The sequence below is a fragment of the Falco peregrinus genome, chromosome 4, assembly GCF_023634155.1.
Source record: "Falco peregrinus isolate bFalPer1 chromosome 4, bFalPer1.pri, whole genome shotgun sequence".
NCBI classification, from domain to species: domain Eukaryota; kingdom Metazoa; phylum Chordata; class Aves; order Falconiformes; family Falconidae; genus Falco; species Falco peregrinus.
In genome coordinates, this window is record NC_073724.1 from 75,147,267 (window position 1) to 75,174,803 (window position 27,537).

At 39.7% G+C, this 27,537-nt stretch overlaps 1 protein-coding gene across 2 annotated transcripts in view; it reads right to left on the reverse strand.

Moving 5' to 3' along the window:
* The window catches only part of NDFIP2 (Nedd4 family interacting protein 2), a 47,509-nt gene extending 38,092 nt beyond the window's left edge, over positions 1 to 9,417 (reverse strand). For both annotated transcript variants that reach the window (XM_055801996.1, XM_055801995.1), the window contains exon 1: positions 9,271 to 9,417. In XM_055801996.1, the coding sequence (XP_055657971.1) occupies positions 9,271 to 9,306 (36 nt within the window). In that variant the 5' untranslated portion in view covers positions 9,307 to 9,417. The remainder of the gene's footprint in view (positions 1 to 9,270) is intronic.
* Between the last annotated feature and the right edge of the window lie 18,120 nt (positions 9,418 to 27,537).

Genomic DNA, 27,537 nt, shown 5'->3' on the forward strand with positions numbered 1-27,537 from the left:
TTGAAAAAGCTGAATATTTCTCTAAATATATTATTCGTGTTTCACTTAGAGGCCCAAGTACAGTAGGAAGGCTTACGCACAAAGCTTCCTAATGAAGACAATGGAGGAGGATGCTAAAAATGGCAAATTCATTATGCAAGGGGAGGGATAAAGAAAAAGAGGAGTTTCCTCCTGGACAAGTATCATGGAAACTGAACTGCAAAAGCAGTACACAGCTTCGCCTTAAGTCCCTGATTTCAGAGAAGTAGGAAAAAAAGAAATCAAGCTTGTGTCTCCTATATCACATGTACTTACGCGTCCTTGAAAATTCTGCAGGAAAACTCTAAGAAAAACTTCAAATGTCTCAACTTTATTGACAGCACAGTTTTATTGCTTGCGTACTTGAATAAAGCTAGTCAAGCAGAAGAATTTCCTACTCAATAGTACAGAGTAGCCCAAAATGAAATAAATAATTAATTACATAAAATATAGATCAGAAGATATTATTAATCAATAAGAGCAAACATTCTCGATTTTTATTAGCAGGTCAATTGTGCCTGACTTTCAGCGTAACTCATTTTCTTAGTAACTGGAAATGGAGTATTCAAGCTCCTCAATTTACAGAGATAACACAGAGAAATTTAAACAGCTTAAAAAGCCCACACACATACAAAACACCAGCTGAACACATTTATTGTGCATTGCATCCAGAAGAACAGGCTCTACTGAAGAGATTCTCATTTTGATTTGCAGTCTTCTTTCTCCTCCATCCACTATGGGATTCACAGGTTTAATATAGTTTAGTAGCAAAGACAAACACAACCCACGCAACAGCAATGAACATTAAAGGCCCTTTCTTTGAAAAATGTATGTTTATGTCTCAACAGATAGTACTGAGTTTTTTCAACCCTACTGTTAAAGAGTGCCGACTAAGCACTTTGAAACAAACATACAAAATATGTGGCCCAAAGGACAGTTCTCTGGACCCTGCAGTTGCTAGACAGATGATGCACACACCTGGAAGCAGGCGCTTTCCAGCAGGCTGCTTGATTATAAGGCAGATAAGCAAAACAACAACACAAAAAGCGGCAGTCCAGGAAGCGATAAAGGAACACGGACCCCATCACTCATCATCAGTTGTGGCCCAGCACTGCAAGGCTTTAGCAGCCTGCTTGTTTGTTCAAATTATGAACTCTCATTCTAGAATTTGGAACAGGTTTTTAAGAGTAAACAGTTTGTGCAAGTCTTTTTCCTGATAATTTATTCTATGCATTTGATGCAAGTCAGTTTTGTGACCCCAAGTCTGCAGTTTCAATTAAGTCTTAATGCTTCAGTATATTCCTTAAAAATACTTTAAGTACTGTTCCCCTTAAATTCAAAAATATGACAACTAATGCAAAGTACCATGGTCAAAATGGACAACTGGCTTCAGTATCACCCAAAACTCCTATCCCAATTGCCTCATGCTTTACCAAAGGCATTGTTCAGTCCTCAAAGATGACAAACGTGAACTATACTAACCACAACCAAAGCTTAAACATAAGCTTGTGCTACTTTACCAAAAAAAATCCCAACAAACCCAAAACAAAAAAAACCAAACCACAAAAAAACACCAAACGTATTTTCTGCAGTAAGGAGATAACCGATACTGTAAGCATCCCCTTGTTAACAACCCTTCCTCAAGTCTGATCTACCTAAACTTTTCAGATTAATCAGGGAAAAGCAAAATTAAATTCAATACTTCAAGCTTCATATACATCTTTACCAAGGACATGATTCTGACCTCTCTTACAACAATAATCAGTCAGTATTAATAGGATTACTGTCAAAAGGTAAAATATTGTTCAGAGCTAAAATGATCAAACTGTGTTAAATTACCATTCAACAGTTGGGAGACCAAAATTTGTTGTTCTTTTTTTTTTTTCACTGGAAAGCCACGTTTTACAAGCAGAAAGATGACAAATCTCTGCCAAGCACCTGGAACAGTAACTCAAGAAAAATGGGATTACAAATGGAAACCAAGTAACATATGGGTTATTGACCAGATTTTCTTGTGTCTACGCCACTCAAAGTTTTCTAAATCATTCTGTCCATTACACACACAGTTGGAGGAGGCACAGCCAGGGATGGCGTTGGGGAATTACTCAATACTTAATGTTTTGGCTGTAAGTGATTAAGTTAGACTGTACCAGTTTTAGGTTAATCTTAGTGTACAATAATGGAAATTACGCTTAAGTGGAATAAACGCTTAAATGTTAAAAGGGAAATATATTTTCCGCTTTCACTGTAAATCTCAAAGCCATAAGGCATCCGCATCCTGACATGTGCTGTAAGCCCCAGTTGTGCAAGTCTGAAATGACTTCAACAAAAAACAGGGTTCATCATTTTCATTAAAAACACAGCTGGCAAAGGGGGTACCCACTTCACTAAACTCAGCTAGCTGTGACAGCACTTGCCCAGGAAGTGGGAGACCTAAGCCTGCAGCAGCTCAAACCCACAGTCCTGACTGTGCAATAGCTCAGTTTCAGTAGGAAGAGTTAGCAGTGCCTCTCCGACCTAACAAGTGGCCAATTTTTTCATTCTTTTTTTACTCATAAGCTATTAAGGTTACTTTTCTCCTCTGATTGGAAATAGCTTGCCTAATGTGGCTGTACAGGTATACATCCAATTGTTCATTCCCCTTTCCAAAGTAGCCAACACACCTGAAGATCAGGAGGTTTGAAGCTATGAAACACAATACAATATTCAGATTTGTGACTGTAAATTAGGCACTGAGGTCTTGCAAAGTTAAGTGTAATGACATTACCAGTTGCCACATCTTCCTTGTTTTGTCAACACTGTCACCAGAAAGAAAATTTCAAAATAAGCCTAGAATTAGCCATTTGTCATAAGTAACTAATTTTCCCCATCTGGAAGACTGCTATTAAAATTTTATATTAACATAGCATTTGATCTCCTTCTCTGGAGGCATTCAAAACCCACCCAGATGCAATTCTGTGCAACCTGCTCTAGGAAAACCTACTTTAGCAGGGGGTTGGACTCAGCCTCCTGAGATCCCTTCCAACTCTGACCATTCTGTGATTTCTGAGACTATCTTGATGTGGTTTCCACCACATTCTTCAGACACAAACAAGCTGAGAAGAGTGCTTACAGTTTCTCTTTTTTAAAGTTGCATGAAAAAAGCACCTAGCTTGGCAACATCACAGCTGACTTCTGCTAAGAACTGTCCTATTTGAAGGTATTCTATTCCTGTTACTGAACTTCTGCTTTTTTAAATAGGATTAGAAGACTTACTAGATGCAGCATGCAATACCTGCCACAGCCTGAAGTTGTGCTTTTACGTTACATGACTTAGCATCACTGCACAGATCAGGCACACCTCTCTTTTGGTTTTGTGCGTCTTTCAAGAACCAAAAAGCCCCACAGTTTCACAAGATTGGCTCAGCCACACCAACAGCTTGCTGCCACCAAAAAGGACAGTCCTGTTCCTGTCCTCTCCTCCTGCACTGCCCTTGTGCAGACTCAACCTTAAATTCTGGCCTAACAAGACCTTTGGAGAAAAACCTGAGTATAGCAATCCAGGTACCTTCTGCTGGTTTTTACTACTCCTTTTGTTCAGTACAGTAAAACCGGTGTCCTGTAACACTAAACCAGTTTGTATGCAACTACCTTATGTCCCTCTGTGCCCACGCCAAAAAGAAAACTACCTACACAGCACAACCTGTGCCCACATAAAGAACCAGGAAACTATTCTAACTGCTGTTACTCCCCCTGTACCAGTAAGCCACCATTTCTTCCTGTGAATCAGTTGTAGAGCTGGGTGTTTTATCTGTGGCCCTCTGACAGAGATCCAAAAAACAGACAGTGATGGCAATACACTAAGTTAAATTACCCTACTTTAAATTTACGAAGAGGAATAGACAGAAAGGATTGTACCTGTCTGGTATCTCATCACCTTGACTTAAAAGAAACATAGCAAGAGATCTGAGGTTTATTTCCTTGCTCATGTAAGACATGAAAGTACTTAGAAACTTAAATAAAAATTGAAAAAAATGTAAAACGTATTACTTGTTAACCATTACCTGCATCACTACTATATCTGCAAATGTACCTCAACATTCACAATTCTTCTGCTTCATTTGTGGCAGAATTCTTCATAAAAAACAGGAAAAAGTGTGTATAAAAATATTAAACCTATTCATTGAAAAAAAAACCCAAAACATGTTTAATACACAAATTTGTCACATGTAAAAAAGTTAGAGAAAAATTAAAATTTAAAATATTTCATTATTAAATTCCAAAGAAAAACTGAGATGCAAGGATAGCCCATTGTTGGAAAGTGCCATTTACCTCACTTCAGAAGATTCTCATTTGCCCTTCTACACTATTAAAGGTGTTCCATGAGCAAAAAGCCAGTGCACTGAAAAATTTTATCTTCAATGATTAAGAGGTTCATATCTCTATCAGCGCAACCAACACATGCAAACAACAGTAACACTTATAATTTCAGGCATCTTTACTCAGTATTTTTCAGTATTATAAACAGTCCCCTAGATAAAGTATTTTATCTTCCAGTTACAGCATCACCACCAGATCTGTGGAAAGCAACAGAATTTCCCTATCGTAACCTAGTTCGTTCAGCAACACCAATTACATAAGAGTTCTCCAAAGGCAATACATACTATAGAAAACATGCTAAATATAAGCTAGGAGTCTTATATCAAGGTGTAGAATAAACAGTACTTGGGGCTTTATTTGCCAATCACTATTAGGCTCAGCCCTGTGAAAAGAAAGAATGGAGGAAGATATTTTTCTTTGTGCACACTTCCTGTGTAGGCTGACTTTCATGTGTTTGAGACCTACAATGACAACTTGACTTCAATTAAGGTTTTTAACCAAATAACATTGTGAGACAAAAGAGTCAATGACAACGGAGTTGAGATACAGAAAATTAAGCATTACCTGAGATAATTCTAAAACTATTCAAAATATATAGCATTATGCAGGCAAATAGATTGGAATAAAGTGTTTACAGTGGCAATTTTCATCTCTTAGCCCTGTTTCTAAAAAGCACACACAATTTATATTCATACAAGATTCACATACTTTTTAAAAATCACAATTTCTTTACCCCTGTAAAGTGCTGTACAACAGCAGGCTGCCCTTGCATCACATCACTTACAAACCCCAGCAAACGCAGGTGCTACAGTGGCATGACAAGTTCAGTGACAGCTAAACTGACATCCATGTGGACTGCTCCATCTGTCCTGGTTTGCTGCCTACCCATTTTATCACTTACCTATCTAGCTCTGACCACCCTATAAGTAAAAGACTGATGACTACTTGACTATACTATACACTATATATACACTATAACTTGAGTTATAGTGATAACTCAAAGCCTTAATTAAGATAGACTGGGGGGGGCTGTGAGTTGATTATAATTCTTAAGCAGTTCAGCATGTAAGTCCTGCAGCCTTCAACAGGATTTCTGTGCCTAAATCACTCATACGCACGTGAAGTCTTTCGTCATGACTCAGTTACCTGGAAAAAATCACATTTCACAGAAAAAAGGCCATCTCGAGCTTCAGTACTTAGTTGCTCACCCAGTTTTACCCACCACAGAAAACAATTGCATTTCTTTTTATTTTGTTTCGGTATATATTCACAAAGCATCATTCAAATTCCTTTTTCTGCAAACCAGCTAGACTAGGAGCAGACATTTCAGGCAAGATAGTAATGCACAAATTAAGGTCAGATAACAAAGAGCTAGAAGGTAAAAAGAATCAGGAGAATGATCACTGAAGAATTTTTCTTATAATTTTTCTAAAGTTGATGCCTTGGACCCCTTATCCAACAAGTAGTACAGAGGAAGAAAAAAAAAAACAACCCTAACAATAAGGAAATTATACAACTGACCTGACTATACCTGTAATGAATGTAAATTTTAAAGCATGTTTACCAACAGCAGGACTGCAGGGTGCAGGTGACTAAGGGGGGGGGGGGGGGGGGGCGGGGGGGGGCGGGGGGGAGGGAGTGAGGAGGGGCAGGGAGGAAGTAAAGCAAGCCAACAAAGGTTGGCTAATTTACTTCTGATGTCATATTCCTGCAGGGAAGCATGACAAATTCTTACCCATCAATTAGCTGTCTTTTTGCCCTACGAAGACAGGACAAAAAAGGATGGGCAGAATGCAATACAAATGACAATGCCCAAAGCAGATAGTTACGTAATGCTGATGTATTGCCTCTTTGCCCACACTTTGCTGCAAATCCAAGTACCGGCTTTTTAGCAGTTGCCTGGTTTGAACATTTTTTAACTACTTTTTAAGTAAAACACAGATGCACAAGAAAGAAAAAGATACAGAAAGAAGCTTTAGCGCTACTTCTGACAGATAAAAAACAAGAGAAGCTGAGAGTTATCTTTATGATCAGACTTTTTCTATTTCATAAGAAGTTATGAAACTGCCTTTTTGTGCTAAAGTTCAAAATTAAATTGCATTCCATCCTTATAGTCTTTTCGTTTAATTTACTGGAAGAAACCACAAATAAAAAGAGGCAGCAGTGAGATAGCTCCTTTAACTTCACTGAAATGCTACTGTTAGTGCCAGGAACAGAAATGCAAGTCAGTAATTCTTTTGATGATAATTCTTTCTACTTAAAAGAGAACTTGCCCTGCATACAGCAAAACAAATCAGTGAGAAGTAAAAGCATAATGGCAACAATTGAAAAAAAAGTGTTTTACTGTTTGGGAGCCCGGGAGTGGGGGGAAGACATACAGTGAGCATATCAGAACCAGTCAGATTTCATAAGCTTAGCATTAGGGAGTGGGATGTTCACAAAACTAATGTGATTTTAGCCACGTTAAGTAGTATTTTTCTTCTATATTTTGTCCTTAAAAATCAGGACACAACCGTAAAATCTGCAGTAATCTATCGTTTTCTACTTATCACAGCTATTGTGTAAGCAAATACACCATAATATTTAAGATCACATGCTTGAATAATCAGGTGTAAAAAAGTGTATCTACAATTACCTTGTTCCTTCCATTCTCCAACCCGACACAGTAAATAAATAATGCTACAAAAATCTCAATGTCTAGCAGTCAGATGTAACACAGAGAAGATAAAACAACACACTCTTTCCTATTGGACAGTAATCAGTAAGGTTGTATTTTAAACTCTAGAGTCCATCACAGATTAAGAAGCACTTTCATTGTGACTTACAACAAATTCAATGGAACTTAATGTGCTGCAATTGCTAAGGCTTCAGAGAACACTTCCGTAACAAAATTCAGTGCCACAACTGACCACAAAGTTTAATATACATGGGGAACTAAGTAGGCCAACTCCTGCCGTTGAATATTTAGATTACCCATTTTGAAAGGCTGCACCAAAGAGCACTTACCAAGTCAGGCACCAGCACAATTGCTGGAAATTCCTAATCAAATATAACATAAAAATATTAAAGAGACAAATTATTTCTTTGTCCCATCTTACCATGTTTTTCTCTACTCCTCTGAGTAATCAAATTAAAATTTCCCTTATATTTGTCTGAAGTTTAATAGCATATACTTTTAAGGCCTTTTAAATCATACCCAGGTTACTTCAGGCCTCGGTGAAGACAGTGTTTGCAGGCTCTTAAGAAAGCGCTCTGCCAACATTTTCATTCTCCATTGCAAAGAAAAAAGAACAACTTTAGGACTTCTGTTGACTCCAGGTTATGGCAGCATGGTGCAGGAAAAGAAGTGTGCTAGAAAGCACTGACCTGTAAAGCACTTGGCAACTGACTAGCATCCTAAAGACATATATCACTCCCAAAGAGTCACAGTGTGCTAGCTGTATTCATCAGCTATATGACAATCTCAGTGTATAGTCGTCCAAAAGCATACAAAAATTTCCCACATTGTAAAACTATCAAAAGAAATATTCCAAACCTATTACAAGGGTTTTCATATATTATTTTTTTTAATCATAACATAGGAACAATCTGAATATAAGTATCAGGACTTAGTACTACATATGTACAGAAGTAAATGTGATCACTTCTGTGGACACTGTTTTCACTGCCTAAGCCGTAAAATACAAACATTAAGACAAATAATTCAGGATTTGGCTAGAATACTGTAGTAGAAATCTGAAGTACCAAAGACTTCAGACTTCTGTAGTATATCCTTACATACACAGCAAAGCCACGAAGTACAAAGGACTGAAGGATAAAACGGACACTTTTGAGGAGGCTGACTGGACCCAAGTCATTTTTGTGACCAACTGTCAGAAAAGCTTATGTATTTTGACTGTAATTGGCTTGCATGTAATGACTGTTAAGGTTAGTATAATTAACATTAAAGTAGCGCCTGTAAGAAACAAGCAGTACAATTTGGGCAGGAGGAAGATCTCTGCATCATTTATTTCTGTAGTGAAGTTTGGGAAGGAAAGAACAGCCGTTTGAACTGGACTCGGTGAACTGCAAGGCACCGAAGGCTGTTCTTCAGTAGGACAGCGCGCTCCCGTGCGCTTGTGCGTGTGGACAGACACACACGGAGGCTGGCCGAAGGTCAGCCTTCCGCGGCTTACAGCCCCCTGCATCTGAACTGCAGGAAACCTGCGTGCACGTGTAAGGGTATACACACGGGCTTAAAGATGACAACACAAAACCACGCACCACGCTCTATCCCTGTGCCAGAGAGCTACGAACTATGAAAAATAACCAGGTGTTAGCGCCGAAACGCCGCTTCGCTCCCAGGCACGTCCTGACCTGCGAGAGCTAACCCTACCCCCTCCCGACCTCCGCAGCCAGGCCGCCGCGAACCGCCGTCCGGCCCCGGCTCCGCTGCCCGGCGGGGCCCGCCGCCCCCTCACCAGCGGCGGACGCTCGGGAAAACCCAACGCCCCCGCCCCCGGGCCAGGACCAACCGCCGAGGGGCAGCCGGAGGAAGGCAAAGGGGGGCGGGCAAAGGCGGCTTCCCGTGCAGGCCGGCAGCGCGGCCGAGGTCGGGCGTCAGGGCTACGGGGGGGCAGTGAGGGGAGGCGGCGCCCGCCGAGGCCGCGCCGCCCGGGCAAGGCCGGGCTGTCAGAGCCCCGCCGCCGCCAGGGCAGGGCTGGGGACGGGGCCGCGCGCGGGCCCTTACCGGCGCTGGAGAAATGCCAGGGGGTCCCTGCCAGACCCCCCCGCGTGGGAGCCGGGAGCTGGGGGGTGGGGGAAGGGCGCCACGCTCGCCCCCTCCCCCGCGCCGCCCCGACCCGAGGGGGCGGGGGCAGGCGAGCGGGGCCTCGCCGGGGACGCCGCACTCACCACTCGGTAGCGGCTGGCGGGCTGGTGGTGATCCATCCTGGCCGCCCGCCGACACGCACAGCCCCAGCCGCAGCTCCTCTGACCGACCCCGCGTCTCTCGGCCCTTCCCCCGCCCGCTCGACCCGAGCCGCCGCCGCCCCGGCCCTCCCCCGCTGCGGCCGCCTCCCGCCCACCCCGACGGCGGAGCCGGAGCCGGCCCCGGCCCCGCCCCGCCCCGCCCCGCCCCCGCCGAGGGAGGTGCCTGGCCCGCCACGGCCGCTCTCGGCGGCGGGAACGCCCGCTCTCCGTGACGTGCCGCCGTGTGCGTGCTCGGCAGCGCGTGCCTGGGCCGTCGGGGGCGGGCGGTGGCCGCCATGTTCTCCCGGCGGCGGAGGGCGTGCGGCGTCGCTAGCGGCTGCGGGGTGGGAGGCGCGCGCCGCGTTCTTCCCCCGCCCGTCGCCCTGGTGCCGCTCCTTTCCCCGTGTTTCCTTCGCGGGTGCTGAGCCCCCTGTCTCCCCCTGCGGTTTCCCGCCTGTGGCATTGCCATCTTTGCTGCCGCTGCTGAAGGCGCTGAGGGTTGCTGCCTCCTGCCGATGCAGTAGGCCGAGGGCTGTGAGGGGCCCTGGCTCTGCTGCAGGCCTGCACGTTGTGCTGACCAGAGCTTGTCGGCTGGCCGTGCTGGCGGCCGCCCTCCGCCTATTCCCGGGTGCCATGTGTGGCTCCCAGCTCATGTCCGGGTGTCTGCACCTCAGCCCTTTCCCCAGTCTTTTATCTGCAGTTCTATTCTGTGAGGCGGTTACGTCCCAAACCAGTTCCTTGCTTAGGTACTTGCCTCCATGGGCAAGTAGGATGTGGCACAGAAGACATCAAGGGGACCTGGAGAATGATGTTGAATAGGCTCTACCTAAAGGAATTTTGAGTCTTGAGACTCAAGGGCAAGGAGCCCTCTGTTCCTTTGAAGGCAAAGTACCATTCTATGACATGAAAATGTCGTGGCTTTCTTTTTTTCTCTCTTAATCCTAAAGCTAAATGTTTATGACCTCCCGAGGCAAAAACAGCGAAACACGCCTTCACCCACAGTGGCATGTCAGAGAAGGTTGACTCATTCCTCGATTCCCAAACTGTCAAGAGATGTAGCTGTGGTACAAAAGAATTTCGAAATAGCTGTAGGTGCAGCTCCTAGCTGCAGCGGAGAGGACGGTGTGTATGTGTACTGAAGTATAACAGATTGGCAAGGTAAATGCTCTCACAAAAGCAGCTTCTTTCTATCACTAATGGCTTGCATGCAGAACTACTGTGCAGCCCAGATCATCGCCTTTATCCAGGCTGCTTGCTAGTACAGAGGCTGACCTGCGCAGTGGGGTAAGCGTTCTTGTGCGGGCAGGCATTACTGATAATCTGGGTGAGGACCTGAGGAAGCAAAGTCCCAGTAGGTACACATAGGAGGGTGGGGAAGCGGAGTGTGAGCTTGGAGTTTTGTTTTAGGTGGGGGTGGGAGTGAAGATATACAGCATTATGAAGGAGGAGGAGGTGGATACGTGAGGCTTTCTGTGGGTGCTTGGGACCTTGCTTATAGCCGGTAGCTGGCTAATGCAGCAGTTACTAAAGCTACCCAAACAAAACAGGTTTGGGAAGTTTGGGCCTACTCTGTTGTTTGTTGCATTTGTTATGTTTCTCATACAAGAACTCTGTGGTACATCAAAAGCCTGAGCAGTTAAGAAACAAAGTCGGCAGAGAAATGTAGGTTAGAAATGGATTAATGTTATTTTCCTGACAGGATTTCCTCCTTTTTCCTTTTCACCACTATATATAATGAAAGTTTCTGTGTTTAATTATTCTGTCTTAAAAGGAACAGTTATTAATGAAGGTCATAATGAGTTTAAGAATAGTTTGTACAGACTACCGCACTGTGCTTCAATTACCAAATAGTAGGAAAACCTCTTAATTATATTACCAGACTTCACAGGAAATGGAATTTGGACCATTCATGTGATAGGTTTAACTTCTAGTGTCTTCTATATTGTTAGAAACAGATTTCCCCAAAGTAAACTGTCATCTGACCTCCACGGTTTTTGTGAGGTTTTTTTAATCTCAGCTCTGTGGAATACACTATACTGGAAACTCCCACTTAGGTGTTAGCTAATAGATGCCAAAAAGCATTTCAGTCTGTAAATGTTGGCATACAGTTGAGTAAGCATTTATTAATAAGTAACTTCCAGTTTTGAACTTGTGCAAATCATTTCTTTTAAGGAAGGAAAGGACAGTAGACAAGAACCAAAATATGTTTTATAAGCAAATTAGAAAATATTCCATAGAGCTTGGGAAGAGGGTCATAGAGACAAGGGTACTTATTAGATTCATTAGAGGTAATAAAGGTGTGTATGGGGAGGGAGTTGCATACTTTTGGACAAATTTTGGGTAGGTGATGAAACTTGCAAGATATATAGAGACACGACTTCTTTTTCTTTAGAAATATTATCAGTGTACTAATGGGATTTACTGTCAAAACATAATATGTGACTGATTAAGTATGTCCATCTTTCAGCTGTTATTTTTCTGAAACATTGCAACACTTTTTTAAAGCTATGTAACTGTATAGGAGGCTATGTCATTGTACTGGTAGAAGGCTGAAAAAGGAATGTCGTGCATTTCTATCAGATCTTTGTGTTTTGAAAATACTGTTGTCTGTATATTTTAACTGTCTGATTCCAGAGATTTTGACTATGACATAATATTAATTTGTACGGCAAAGTAGTCAGCAAACACTAAGGAACCTTTAAATCACAGAATGGTTGAGGTTGGAAGGGACCTCTGGAGGCCATCTGGCCCAACACCTCTGCTCAAGCAGGGCCACTTATAGCTGGTTGCCTGGGACCATGTCCAAACGGCCTTAGAGTATATCCAAGGATGGAGACTCCATAAGCTCTCTAGGCAGCCTATGCCAGTGCCCAGTCATTGTCATAGAAAATAATAATTAAAAAAAATAATATTCATCCTCCTGTGTTTCAGGTTGTGCTCATTGCCTCTGGTCCTCTTCACTGGGCACCACTGAAAAGAGCCTGGCTCCATCCTCTTTGCACCCTCCTTTCAGATATTGATAGACACTGATGAGACTCCCAACTCCGCACAGTCGCTTCTCCAGGCTAAACAGTCCCAGCTCTCTCAGCCTGTCCTCATATGTGAGATGCTCCAGGCCCTTCACCATCTTGGTGGCACTTTGTTGGACTCTCTCCAATATGTCCATGTCTTTCATGTACTCTCTTGTACAAAATACATATTGAACTTGAGAAATGTGTATTTCAGAATTGTTAGAACTTTATTACTTAGATGAAAATGTCATATTGACTAAAACACTTCAATACTGGTTTGAGGATTTACTTTTTCAGTTTGACCTTCTTCAACCTTACAACCCTACAGTGACAGTAATGGCTAGCACTGTTTTCTGGATCCTGCAGTAAATTTTTCATTGTAAAAGATATGTATTTAAGGAAACATGAATGGTGTTTGAAATAGCTTGTAAACAAAATAGTGTCAAAATGACATCTAAAAGAAAGTACTGCTTCAGATTTGTTTTAGGAAAGAAGAAACTTAATTGCTGTTAGTCAGCAAGTTTACCACAGTTGTTACATCATGAAAACAAGCCAAGAAAAGAATCTTCTTGGTAATAGCGGTTGCAAGCTCAGTTCTGCGAAAAGTTGACATGAAGGATGTGATCTGAATTCAGACAAGTCTGAACATAAAGGCAAGCAGTACAAGCCTGTTATCAATTTTAAACTTGTTTTTCATTCGTTATTTAATCAATGACCAGCAAATAAGAAAGCACTATATTTAACTTTACACTTCTGCATCTGTATAAGCCTATTCAAATTTTTAAGATTTCTGATGGAACATATGTAACAGGTAGATTTCAGAACTAGGTTAATTTCATCTTAATAAACATACATAAAAACACTACTGCATGTTTCTAGCATTCTACGATTTTGTACTAAGTAAATATTGTGCTTACTGTCCTATTTTGCTTGCTGCACCATATAAAGAATTTAGAATAAGAGCTGTACATTTCTATCCAAAAACTGAACAAAAACAATTTTGAGGTTTTTTAGCTTTGTTTTGCATCTTAAACATTGGTATTCAAACCTCTAATACACGTAATGTCAGTGGGAAATAAATAAAATTTTCCAAAAGTAAATCTATTAAAATTAATGTACGTAATGTAATCCTGGACCAACCTGACACGAGGCTGTGAATTTACTGGCTGTATTTATTTTCCTCACTGTTTGGAAACTCTGTTTATAAACTATATTGTTTTAATTCCGTGTTCCTGATTATGTAAAGTGCACAAAATTTCTGATCACTATTTGAGTTTAGATAACTACTTTAAGCAGGAAGTTGGCTTAAAGAAACCACTGGGACTGAATTTCTTAGAAAGAAACAGCAGGAGGTTGGCTTAGTTTTCTTCATCTATTCTCCTTTTTTAGACAGCATAGGAAATGCCAGAGCTATTAACAGGAGCACTGGACAACTTTTAAGGTTTTGTAGCTGAATACAGAACTTCAATTACATTGTCATCATCTTTGTTCAGCGTGTATATACATGTGTATAGTTTTGTAAATCTGGTCCTTGGATATGTCCAAATACTATGTGGATATATCTGAACCAGCTTTAAATGCCATTACTGCAACACAGAGCTCAGGGTGGGAAACATCTCAAATATTTGCCTTAGTTTAGGATGGATTTTGCAGTCTGCATGGGTCTCTATACTGCCACAGCTATTTCCTGTTAGTCAGAGACAGTTTGAAACTAGTTCAGGTATATTCTGACAAGCGCGTCATAGCTGTGCATAGCTGTACTTTGTCTAAATTGGTAGCGTGGTCAGCTCCCTATGTCTTTGTTGTCTCCCTTACAACTTACACTCATTACCTTTGCTGGCCACAAGCACAGTTATAAAGCAGGAGACCATAGAAATGAAGGAACGTTATCTGCCAGACATAGGTGTCCTTCAGACAAATTCAAAGAGCCAGTGCTCACTTTAGCAGCAGTACAACTTCTTCAGTATAGCTTGGTGGTTTTGCAGAAAAAAAAACAAGCATAGAGAGCTGCCACTGCAAGATGATGGCTTAGCCAGTTTTGTGGAGTAAGCAATGAATCTAGAAGAAATGGTACCGACTCTATAAATAAAGGCTGAGGCAGCGTGTGTCACTCAGAGTAGATTCTTAAAAAGTTGTATTTCCATGTAACGTGACACAAACTGGATGTTGCTTGTGAAGAATGAATGCAAAGGCTGATGGTGCTTCACACAGGTAACAGAGGAGTGTATAACAGTGATTGTGAAGGATCTGCCAAGTCCCACGTCTTTGGAGAGGCACGTGTACTTTAAGATAAGTCAGTACAAAGCAGAAGAATCACAGGAGTAAACACATGAGTGTATGCCAGTTTGAAATTGTTCTCCTTAGAACTAGTTTGTCCCTTTAAAAGCTATGAATTTATAACTGTTTTCTGAAAATGCCTTGTAATAAAATACAAACATTTAAGTATTTGTGTGTAACAAACACTGATGGTGGACACTACCTAAAAAAAAAAAACAACCAAAAAACCCCCCCCAAAAAACCCAACCAAACAAACAAAAAACCCAATAAGTAATTACAATTTTTAACAATCTATATGGTGTAGTTTTTCAGTCTTTTTTCAGACACCGATCTGTTGTTAGAAGCCTAGTCTTGACAGGAACCAACATGTGCTGTTATGGAAATAAACAATGTTTAACAAACAAAAAAATCTCCATATGGCTTTGAAGTTTCCATTTAACAAATAGGGTTGAATGGAATGTGTAGAAGTCAGGCAAAGCCGATAAAACTGATGACAGTAAAGCAGAAATACAGAATAAAGAATGTAAATATATGCCAAACTGTGAAGGAATGTGGGAAATATGTGAGAAAATACCTCCAGCTGGAAAACAAAGAACAGAAAAAGAATCCCCAAACCCCTGAGATATTTTGGAAGTAATGGAGGCAATGGTAGAAAATACATAGGGCAATGCTTTGTGCATTAGAAGTCAGTACAGATGGATGCTGCAAGAAGTCGTCCATTGCCATTATGAATTCCTATTTGGACAAGACATTTCCACTGTGATTTTGGCAATACTTATCTTTTTTGTACTATCAATAAGGTATGATTAAGTAGAAAACAGTTTTAGCGTGTATTCCTTAGGAAAAAATATTATTCAAGATCTTCAACGAGCAAAAAATTGTTCAGCCATTAAGCTGAAAGCTACTTTGTTTTTAAATTGGTTGTACACAAAAAATCCAAACAGTTAAGGCCTGGGTGTTATCTGAAAATCATTTTGTTGTACAACTAGAAGAGGAAAGACCAAGTAATAGATGCACAAGTAAACTCATGCCCTTGTAGTGCCAATATTGCTTTAAAATATTAACTGCAATACATGGTCTCTGTCCTACAGGAACAAAGGGAAGCTGAGTATATATTCACAGCAAATTACTGCTAGGTCAATAAGTCTAATATATTGGCATTTATCCTAACACTTATAACACAATATAAAAATCTATTTGAAAAAGCTATAAAATGAAAATTGTCTTTTCAGTATCAAAATTATGCTGACCATTCAAATTAGATATCCTGTGACACTGCACTGCACAGTACTGATAATGGTTTTGTTCTAAATAACTTCAGTCTGTTCATCATTATCTATAATATATAGCTCTTGAGCAGGCTCTAAGCCCAAATCAATTTTCTTCTATATAAAAGAAAGCTCTGCATAAATTATAAGACTCTTGGGTTAGGAACCACCCTTTTATTCTGTGTTTGTAATACAACTGCAATAAAAACCACAGTGTTGGGCTGTTACAGTGACTCCCTGTAATGCTAGCTTAATCTCTTTGAATGTATGTCAGAATATAAATAAAAATAGAACATTACTGTGCCATTAACCACCATATCATCAACCAAACCTAACCAGCTGCAATGCTAACTCAGCCTGAATTCTGTCTAAGGCCCCCTGCCTCAAGTTTCCTGTTGAGTAAGCTTTCTGTATCTTGCAAAGCCCTTCAAATGACTTTTACAGGATTTGTGACATGCATAGTTTTTACCTATTAGCTAGAAAGCTGGTGGCAGTTAAAACTGTCTGAATATGACCACTTACCTGAACAGGTAACTTGTTAAACATGGAGAAAAACATTCTTCTTCCCTGGTCTAGCATGGTAACAGTCAAACAACATGTGTCCCATTGTCACTATTTCAGCTAGAGGCAGGTGCCTAAATTTTATCCAGACATACCTCAGGAACTAGCAAACACATAGTCACAACTGAAATTAAAAATTGCTCCTCTTTTCTATATTCTTCTTTTGAAAAGCATGTAGCCTTCTGGAAAAAATGGCTAGTTCTCTGAACCTGTGTAGAAGTATCCATCAGCAGCTGAGCTGATCTAGGACTGCAGTGACAGAAAGTAAAAATGAATTTTGAGAAATAATCTTCAATGACAATTTCCACTGAAGTTAGCTTTTGTTCAGTTGTGTGATGCATGTGTGTAGCCTCAGGCATGATATCTCAACATTCGTGTCAGTTTTGAGGCAAAAAAGACAGTGCTATGCTTGAGTGTCTTAAATGCTGCTGGGAACGCACAGAAGTACTCTAAACTGAGCAGTTCAGTAAGGGTTTGATCCTGTACATGGTTATGTGTTTAGCTAAACAGAAGGAGGAAGGCTTATATTGAAATATTTGTCAGCTGTGTTGCCTAGATTTATTCCACTACAGAGCAGTTACCACACCTAGATGTCGATGTTTCTGCTACAGGTCTTTGCATCAGATCGTGATATCTGGGTGTTTTTTGTAGTGAGTGGAGAAAAACAGGCACTTTCATGATGCAGTTCAGCTCATTCTAAGATAAATGCCCCTGGGCACCACTGCAAAGCATCTGGCTTTTTCTTCATTCTCTCCCTTGGGTTATTTATACACATGGATGAGATTCCCCTGAGCCTCTCTTCTTGCAGAACAATCACAGCTCTCTCAGCCTCAAGGAGCCAAGAAGGAAGAGTCCCCTCCTGGACTTGATACTTAAAAACAAGGAAGAACTGGTCAGGGCTATGAAAGTTGGAGGCAGCCTTGGCTGTACTGGTCATGTGACCACTGAAGTCACAGGATCCAGGAGGATTCAGAAGGAGAATGATCCTAAGAGGAGGAAGCAGGGTAAAAAGCAGGACCACAAACCTGCATTTCAGAACATCAGACTCCAACCTCTTCAGAGATGTTCTTGGAAGAGTCCCGTGGGATGTGACCCTGGAAAGAAGAGGGGTCCAGGAGAGCTGGTGATATTCAAAGATTGCCTCCTCCAAGCTCAAGAAAGGTCTGTCCCCACAAGTAAGAGATCAAAGGCAGCAGGAGTCCTGCATGGGTGAGCAAGGAGCTCCTAAATTAATTCAGACATAAAAAGGAAGTGCACAAGATGAGGAAGCTGAGAGGTAATCCATAGGGTGTGCAGAATTTATCTTTAATAAGGATATGTTTCTCAGAAAAATAGCAGAAGGTACTTCATCTCAGTGTTGGAGCTTTTTCTTTTTTTTTTTTTTTTTTTTTAGGATATCTCATTTGATTAGCCCTTTGTGGCTGTGAAGTTCAAGAAAAGGCCACTTAATGGCTGATTTTGCTCATCACAGAATAGGGGGGAAAAGACGGAAGAGGGAAAGTATATTTAAGAGCTTAATTCTAGCCATAAGAGACTGGTGTCCTGTACTTCTGGAACTGTGTTCACATGCCAGCCATACTCTCTTGGAGGTGAAAACCTTGTGGGCGTCAGCCACCATGCTAGTTCTGCAGTGCTGCCGTAACAGAAAAAAACCAACAGGTGCCCATCTCAGAAAGGAGAATGAGTGACTGAGGATCAGGACCATGGTATGGTCCTGCCATAAGTCTTTAACTTAGTAAGTACATTGAATAAGAATTAAGTGAGCTTATTTTCATGTCAATTGTAATACTCCATGGTGGGAGCTTCCAGAAGTGCCAAATCATGTACTGACAATACTGCTATTGTATTGACAAACAGAATAATGAGCAAGATGGTGGGAACTGAAAATGGAAGCCTCTGTAAAATCTGCAGGCAGTGTTAAGTCTCAGAAAGAAGAGAAGGCACCAGATCAGGAGAAACACATGAAAAATTATTTGCAAGAACCTTGGGAAACTTAGAAACCTACAGATGTGAGGAATCATATTTCCTAAGATGCTGGCTGATACTTTGAGAGCGTTTGCCTGGAACTAAGAAATAGTCCTTCGCTTCACATACTGAGACCTGAGATTGCTTTCCTAGGTCATATTCCTCTTGACCATATCCCAACTCCATTTGAAGGACAGATTCAGGCATGCATTATACCAAATGTCTTAGCCTTCAATATATACTGTACCAAGTTTCAACAGAAATGAAGTCCAGAATTACAATCTGAATGGGACCCATAATGTTTTCCAGCATTTTTTTTTTTTCTGGTATCTACAACTGGAGATGAAGATCTGGATCCTATGCAAGAATCCCAGCAAAAGTGAATCTACATGTAGGTATAGTGACAAGTCAGCAAGTACTACAGGAATATGACTACAACTCAGGGGTCAACAAGCAACACAATGTTGTTCAACTCAGCAGACAAATGTCCGCTTGGAAGGACATGCTGGTCTTGACTGTTTCTGCTCTGAGGCAAATGTCCCAGTCATGAAGGAAGTGTGGTATTTGTTGGGCTCATTTGGACATCAGAGTTACAAGTGATAGAAAAGTTGGTTTCAAATGTGTAACATACCATTGTTCTGGTGTATGAGCATGTGTAGATAAGACCAAGGTGTTCGCATTTCAAAACAGTTTTACCAAATGTGCCTTTCAGGATGACTTTTAGAAATGTTATTTGATCTTAGCACTATCCCAACTATGTAAAGAAAATGTTAATAATTAATTCTCGTTGAAGATCAAGGAATACATCGCCAGGATTCAAAACATTCAGGACACTATAGGTAGGACTGGCTGAGTAGCTCTCCAGGCTCTTCAGCCTTAAAGCCCAATGTATACAGAGCTACCACTACAAGCAGCAGGCTGCAGGTTCTGTGTTAAGGTAGCAACAAAGGTATTAGGACATGTCAGGATTCATTTGGCCTTGTCTCGACCTGCCTAGAGGTTGGGTTTAGTTTGTTTAGCTGTAAGAGCAGTTGTCTGATAGACAGGTGACTGTTACCTGATTTGTTTCAGCCTTTGCTTAGCTTTGTAGAGTTGGTGTAAGGCTTACTGTAATATACTTCGTAATAAGTAGATACATGTAGTTCTTCTTTCTCTAGTGGTCTATCTCTGATGCTGGAATAAAAAACAATGTACAGAAGTACAGGCATAGGATGATAACTGGAGCCTTGAAAGTGCAGACACAGGATGATAACAGGGGCACCTGGGTCATAAACAACTCAACAGTAGTCAGTTACTGGCCTCCAAAGGAATGTAACCTTGGGCACTGGGTAAAACAACTTAGAGGTACAGGAGCAAAGAGCAGGTATCTGATATGTGTAAAACATAGCGTACATAGTAGATTTGGATGTAATATGGGATTGTGAACCAGTGAATAAGGAGCAAGTGCACTGCGTTAGCAAGTACATAATAATGACACTAAGCAGACTCGAGAGTGAGGAAAAAGAAATTATGAATACCAACACTGTAATTTCAGAAAAGAGGAAGAACACTGCCAACATCATACCTCTTCCATGGATGATTTGCCATGACACCCTCCCCTCTAAATAGAAGCCATCAACCCTAGGATGTGATCTCTGTGTGACCAGAGTGACAGTGGAAGGGTGAGTGTAATAGCAGAGAAAGGGACATTTGCTATAAAGTCTGGGTATTTTGGTGTTTGCTGTATCATTATTGGAATGAGCCCCATTGTTTGGAAAATTTGAATTATAATTGTTAGTATCATTGTGCACAGACTAATAATAATTCTTTGATTAGACTGTCAAGACTTTAATTAGACTAGCAATAAATTCCCAGTTCTGCATAAAATATGTGTGACCCACATAAACTGCACAAGTTGTAGCACACCAAATTGGTAGGGGTGACCGAAGCTGTAATTCAAATGCAACAAAATAATAAGAAGTTTGAGGAGAATGTGGGCAACCTAGACTCCTAAAATTCAGTGCAACTATCAACCCTATTGATTTGATTTCCAATGGCTGTAATGGGAGCTTGGGCATCTAGCTCATATATAGGCATCTAGCTATACCCTGTGTGCCTTCAAAAAACTAAGGAATGTGTGTTTTGACATTCTTATCACATAACTGAAAAGATCCCAGATAAGCATGAGAAGGATTTGTTTTTCTCCTACCATGGGATTAGCAGTGGATTCCTGGATGCTAAATACAAAAGTCAGGGTCACAGAATCATTTATGTTGGAAGGGAGATGCGGAGGTCAGCTCATCCAACTCTGCTCAGAGCAGGCCTGGTTAGATCAGGTAACTCAGGCCTTGCCCAGTCAAATTTTGGGTATCTCCAAGGATGGAGAATCTGTTTCAGCTGGAGTACACATTTCCTGCATTCTCTCTGTTGGCTGTAAAAAGGGTTTCTTTGCTAGCATTAGACAAGGCTTAACGAAGTGTTGAAGTACTTGATGTATAATCATGCTAGCACAGTTGAATGTGTCATGTGTTGGTGATCTGTGTCAGAGAGAGGATGCTGCTCTAAATGTCCGTGATTTTTATTGTCTGACTCAGTATAGCTATACTGCTTTTATAAACCCCAGTTTTCTTCCTCCTTCAGCAGTTTTCGAGATGCAGTCATAACTCTGAGCAAGCACTTAGAGGAAAGCTGCCCTCACATAAACTCCTCATATATTTTTTAGAAAAATAAGCCAATGGACACAAGAAATTTGGAATCCTACCAAGGCATGAATTTTTATAGCACCAGATATTTCAATGAACTAGAAGACCATCTGAACCAGATGCCCATAAGAACAAAGAGCTAAGAAAGACAGCTTTTCAGGCTATTTTCTGAATCATAGAAATGAAGATACCAGTTAAATAGGAGAGAGATATTTTTGTAATGGGAGCCTAGGGATATGTCACAGAATTAGCCTCCACTAATTCCGAAAAGGCTACTTATCACCAGAGCAGAGATAATGTAGAAAGTTCAGATTTAACAAAGGAAAAAGCAGTATAGATCTTTGCTGTAACTTGTTACTCTGCTGTTTCTAAACATTATAGCTAGCATTTATTACTGAAAAATGTAGTGATTCATATGTTGGAGAGAATAACAGTGAATCAGTCAGTATTCAGGAAATCAGCACTGGTATCCTGTATCTTTTAGGACAGAGAGGCTGATACCACACTCTTTTATACTACTTTTGTCCAAATCTAGCTGGCAAATTAATATACCCAATATATCAAGTTGTTAATTCATTTCACCATTAGTACCGTTGCCACTAACAGCAAGTAATAGTATTTAGTGCCTGTGTTTGTAAACCCCATTAGAATTGGTTTATGTGATCATCATCTCACAGTCATGCTACAAGATCTCTTAAATCTGAAAAACTTAGATTAAATACCTATACCAGAAAAAAACAAATAAAATCCCAAACAAACAAACTGTCTATGCAAAAAAAAATTACTAGGGCAAAAACGTTGATGAGTCAGTCTCTCGATGGCCCCAATACTAAGTGACTGGGTTACTTCCCAACAGCGTGAATAGGAAATAAACCCACTAAGTGGTGTCTAGGCTTCTTTCATTCTTTGTGACTTCAGTACAGAAGTCTGGCAGCATTCAACACACAAGTACAATCCCAATGCATATTGCTAACTAGAATATGCCTTAAATATGTGCACTATGTACACCACAGCTGGAATATTCATAGTCAAGTGTTCAAACTTGGTTCTTCAGAAAAATAAACCACTATAGTTGACTTTGTATTGAACATCATGCAGAGTTCAAGATTTGGAATCCCTGACTCCAAATCTGTGATTGACTTATGCCCACAATAACCAAGAAAAGATGGAGAACCACAACTTCTCTCTGCTGTTTTCAGAAAACAAAGCAAGCAAAAGTGAGTGTAACAATTGCTTGTGAGTTCTGAATATTCGCTCTGTGACTCAGTATCTCTTGTAGACTGTAAAATATGCCATGACTTTATCTTTTTTTTCTTCAAAGTGCAAGGTGTAATCTAATTTTATCTCATAGTAACACAGAGACAATTATACAAATTGTCCAGTTTCCCTTTATGAGAGCAAAACAGAATAGGCATCTGATGTGCAGCACCTCAGCACGAGGTATCTCAACAAGAAGGAGACCACAGATGCAAAAAGACATAAATAGAAGGTTTTTGGTGTTTTATGAAAGCACATAAAGTTAGTTTTCTAAGGCCATAGGAAGATCTTAAATGTCTGTCTTGATTTTAAGACAGCTGAACACACACATATTTGACAGCAATGAGAGTTTAAGGTTATTTATGAATTGCAGGTAAATGAAGTGGAATTGCTATTGCTGTGAACATTGCTACATAAAATTCATAAAGGCACAGGAATGAACTCTTCCTGAAGGACACCATTTCCTTCCTGTAAATTTGTATGGAACAAAAGCAAATTTCCTGAAAAAGATCTCATTTACCTCAATGAGAGCAGGATTGGGTACATAAAAAGGAAAGAGGATAGAAACAAGGTTACTTAGCAGCTAACTGTAGGAGGAACTATGTTTTCCCTGGCTACTACACAGAAAAGCTACTACATTGTCTGGCATTCCCCTGAAGCAGTGTCCTTGTCTGCACAGAGGTTGGACGAAAGCTCTTGCATCACCTTTTATCAGAGGGAGGCACAATTGCTAAAGAAGTTGTGCCAAAGTACACATTAGTATTTGATTTTTTAAAAATACCATTGTGTCCAAATGGTGAAGAACAAATACAATTTTATATTTTCCTGTCTCTTGGTACAATAACATGTTGCCACTTCAGCCACGTATGAATAATTCATTCAGTGAATCACTATAATTCTTTTTAAATTAGTCTAGAATAATATAATAGTGCCTTTTGCAACAACAGTTTGTACCACAATAGTAGAACTTCTTAAGGTTAAAACAAGCAAGGCTAAAATAAAGATCTTTGAACTGTAAGGGCCAGGTACTTTGCATGTCCCTAACTGTTTTGATAAGCACAAAGGCATGAAGCAGCTATTAAAACAGTATTTATAAATGTCTCTGAAATAAATTCTCAGGTGTCACCAAGCTGTTATATTGCTCCAAAACTTCTTTTTTTTACTTTTTTGTTGTTGTTGTTGTTTATAATTATTTTTTTGAATATGCTAGATATCCCATGCATCAGAACACAGACCACTGGAATTTAAAACAAAACATAGCTGTAAGACAATATTAACTTATGGCAGTTATTAGACTTGTCCCAGTTCACGGAAAAGTGAGGCTCAATTACTGCAATTATTTCCTTTGATTGTCTTTCTTCACATCATAGTTGTACTACATAACTTTCCAAATCAACTGGAAATGCTAGATTAGAAACAAACAAACAAACAAACAAACAAACAAACAAACAGAAAACCCCATGCTTTTTCCATCATTTGAGACTCTAGGTGAGGATCATCTGAAATGCCTGGGTTACTCAAGACATCTTCATAGGGCTGGCTGAACTTAGGGGATACCTCAGCTTTTTGAGGTGTCAGATGGCATCTATCCGAGAAACCTGAGGGCCTTTGAAATGGTGACTGAAAGTTGAGGCAACTGAATCAATATTTTGTATCTTTTCTAATTCTCTTTCTTCTCTCCACCCAGCTCAGAAAGCCCACACAGCAGCCTCTTAAGAAATGAAGATGGAGCTCACAGTAGCAATTGGTTTTTAAATGATAAAATTATCAGGCAGAGTGGCTTAAATTGTCACAGAAACAAATCATTAGTGAATGAAACAGCAACAAGCTGACAACAAAGGCCCAGCCGATGAGTAAAATTCTGTATAGATACGTAACTATTTTGATTAACAATCTGCTATTACAAAAAAAAATGCCAAGGCAAATAATGGGTGATTTTAAATTATGTATCTCTTACATAAAGGAGAAAAGGTGTGTAGGGAGACATCATATCCTGAAAAAAGACTTCTATGCTTGCCTTTTTCCTCAGTTCTAGTGGTTATCTAATAAATTAAAATCTTTCTCCCACAGGTCTTACCTCATTTCTATTCTTGGACTATTATGAAAATCATAACACTACTTCCACACATATTTTATAAATTGAATAAATGGTAAATTTTAGAGGAGACAGCACAAGAAATCAAGAATACTGAGAACAGCCAGGACTTGAGCTGTCATATTCTCTTTCCTAACCATTATCTGGTTCTGTTGGAAAATACCTTTTTTCTGGGATTTGTTGCATAATAAAGTTTGCTCCTATAATATTTCTTCCTGGAATCTGACTGGGCTCCAGTCAACCATTAATGAAATGCAAAATCTGTGAACAGTAATTACAATAGTCTAATAGCCTCTTCCTCTCAACCATTTAATATTTAAGGAGTATCTTTAGCTTGCATTACTCGTATTGACTTCTGTTCTATATTAGATATGTAGAATTTATAGATATGCTTTACATATGCAAAATGATAAGTTCAGAAGATTCTTTGAAAAATTATGATGCCAGCTGGCGGCCACTTCAACTTTTCTCTGTCAGAATACTAATAAGGGAAGTTGACTGTGAAGCACTGAAAGGCAGTGAAAAAAAACCACCTTGGCACAATAAAGAATAGAAAAAATAGCTGATTTGCTCATAAAATACAGTGTTTTGGAGGATTTCAAATAAAGATAGAGATATAAGATAATATTAGTAAAACAGGCCTGTGGATTTTAAAACCATGTGAATGTTATGGCTGATCTTGATGCAAAGAAGGCCGTCAGGTAATACGGCAACAGTAATGATATGAACAGGATTTTGATAAAGGCTAGAAAAGAACAACTGTGAACTGGTGTGCTTCAGAAATCCTATGTCTTTGGAAACAATCTCTGAAAAATGTGGTAAGGCAGGAGAGAGGCCAAGGACAGCCTTTGCCTCTAGGTCATACAAAATGATCCCTCAGGATCTTGCTTCCAAAAGCTGCAGATGAGAGGGTAAGAACAAGACACACATATAGTGACACATCCCCAAAGTATTTGCCTAGGTCCCAGCAACCTGTTGCTTACAAACCATATGCACCATCTTTATATCTATCAGTCCCTGGTCAGATTTTCTCAAATAAATTTGTTCATTGCTTTTTGAACACTTGTGATATTTTAATATTCCAGTGGCACATGGCCCAGACTTCTACGTTGTGTGTAGAAGTATTTCCTTTTCTGGGATTTTGTTGGCTTTTTTTTTTAATGTCACCCATCACTTTATTTGATACCCCTTGTTTCTTTTTCTTGAAGGGACAATGAGCAGTTGATCCCTATTCACACTCTCCACCCTACTGATGTAGACTGCTGTCATTCTTCTATTGAGCCTCCTCTTTTTCAGACCTCCTAGGTCTAGTACTTGAAAAAGCCGGTGAAGAGCTGGTGGTAAAAGCACTGCATATGTAGCTCTCTGAAGGAGATGGAGTAGGGCAAAAGGATTATGGAAGATATTATCACTGACCTGGAGAAGATATGATGGAGAATGAAAATGGGCATATTTTTGTTCAAAGAATAGCTCTAGAACAATGGAGAGAAGATTTGAGTGAGCTTCTTAATTATCTTAATAGCAAACAACTTCTTGAAGCAAATATGGTAGAAATATTTTTTAAGATAAACTGAAGAGGAAAGTAGAGTGGTTGGGAACAGCAAGATAACGGATACTGGTAAATCTCTTATTGATTATTAAATACATAAGATAACAAAAAGACTTAACAAGCTAGGTTTAGTAGTCTGAAGACATCTCAGTGGAACAGATAAATACTAACACATACCAATTTATGAGAAAGCATGATGAGATTAAATCGAAAGGTTATCATGGCATCTGTACCATTAATGGCATCTTCATTACATTATCCCAAAATCAAAAGAAATGAGAAAGAAATATCAATATGGGATTTGGAATGAAGGTACCCCTGGGGGATCAAATATTTTACATTTGTCAGCTACTCAAGGAAAACATGGAAAATACTATTAAATATACTGATTTTATCAAATCTGAAAAAAAGCACATCATAACATTCTGTAAAATAGCCTTGAGTTTTGATGAAAAATCTGGAATCTCAAAACATTTGAATGATAAAATTAAGTTCTTGGAGCTGAAAAACATAGTATGTAGGTAGAGAGGGAAGTCTCTCTTCAGTGTTGTATTTGTTTATAAGTACTCTGGGATATACTCTATCAACTTTAAAGAGACTACTGAAATAATAGTTTAATAGAAATTAAAATTTTCAGAATATCACAACTGCAGAAGAGTTCTACCATCTTTTTAGATATGCTAATTATTTAGTTATGATAGGAGATACATAAGATGTAGCAAAAAGAATTATGGGATTATAGGAAAATGAAATTTAAGATCAACAGGAAGAAAATGAGACTTATTGTTATAAGCCGGCAAATTGTATTCACCACCAGCCTGTAAACATGAATATCAGTAAGTTAAAGCAATTTAAATGCCTACAAGCATTAATTGAGAATTATTTGGAAACAGAATAAATTAAGGCTTGGATGACAGGCAGAATACCTGTAATTATTCTTCAGATATTTTTAGCTCCCAAAATTAATTGCTAAAGACTCTTTCATATAAAAGATTCTTAAAAGTTTTGTTTTTATTTGAGTAAGAAAAGCAATTCAATACATTACAGAATAATGTACCAATTTATGTTTGGGTTAGTGATTTTTTTTTCATTACATTTATAGAAATGTAATTTTTGTTTGAATTTTTTATCCCTTCTTCCAGAATAGCTTGAAATAGTAAATAGGTTCAAAAGGAGGAACATGCTCAAGTGTCATTTTTGTGGGAAACAGGCTGATTCTTTCACTTTCCCTGAATGTTTTTCCACTGTGGGTTTTTAAAGGACCATCGCCTCACAATGAATGCTGAAGAATCTGTGTTCTTTAACAAAAGGAAAAATTTGAGACAGTTGTTCCAACCAAAAAACTAAAGTAGAAGTGTGTGATGCAATGCTGTAAAATACAACTGTTCCATACTACTACAATTTGAAGACTGATGAACATCAAAGTACTTGAGTGAAAGATAGGTGCCTCTTGATATTTTCACAGTTCATTAAGGCCAAAAGAAGGTGTGCACTTCAAGGAGTAAAATCTGAGCAGTGGGGTTATTTCCCCCTTTTTAAGCATCTA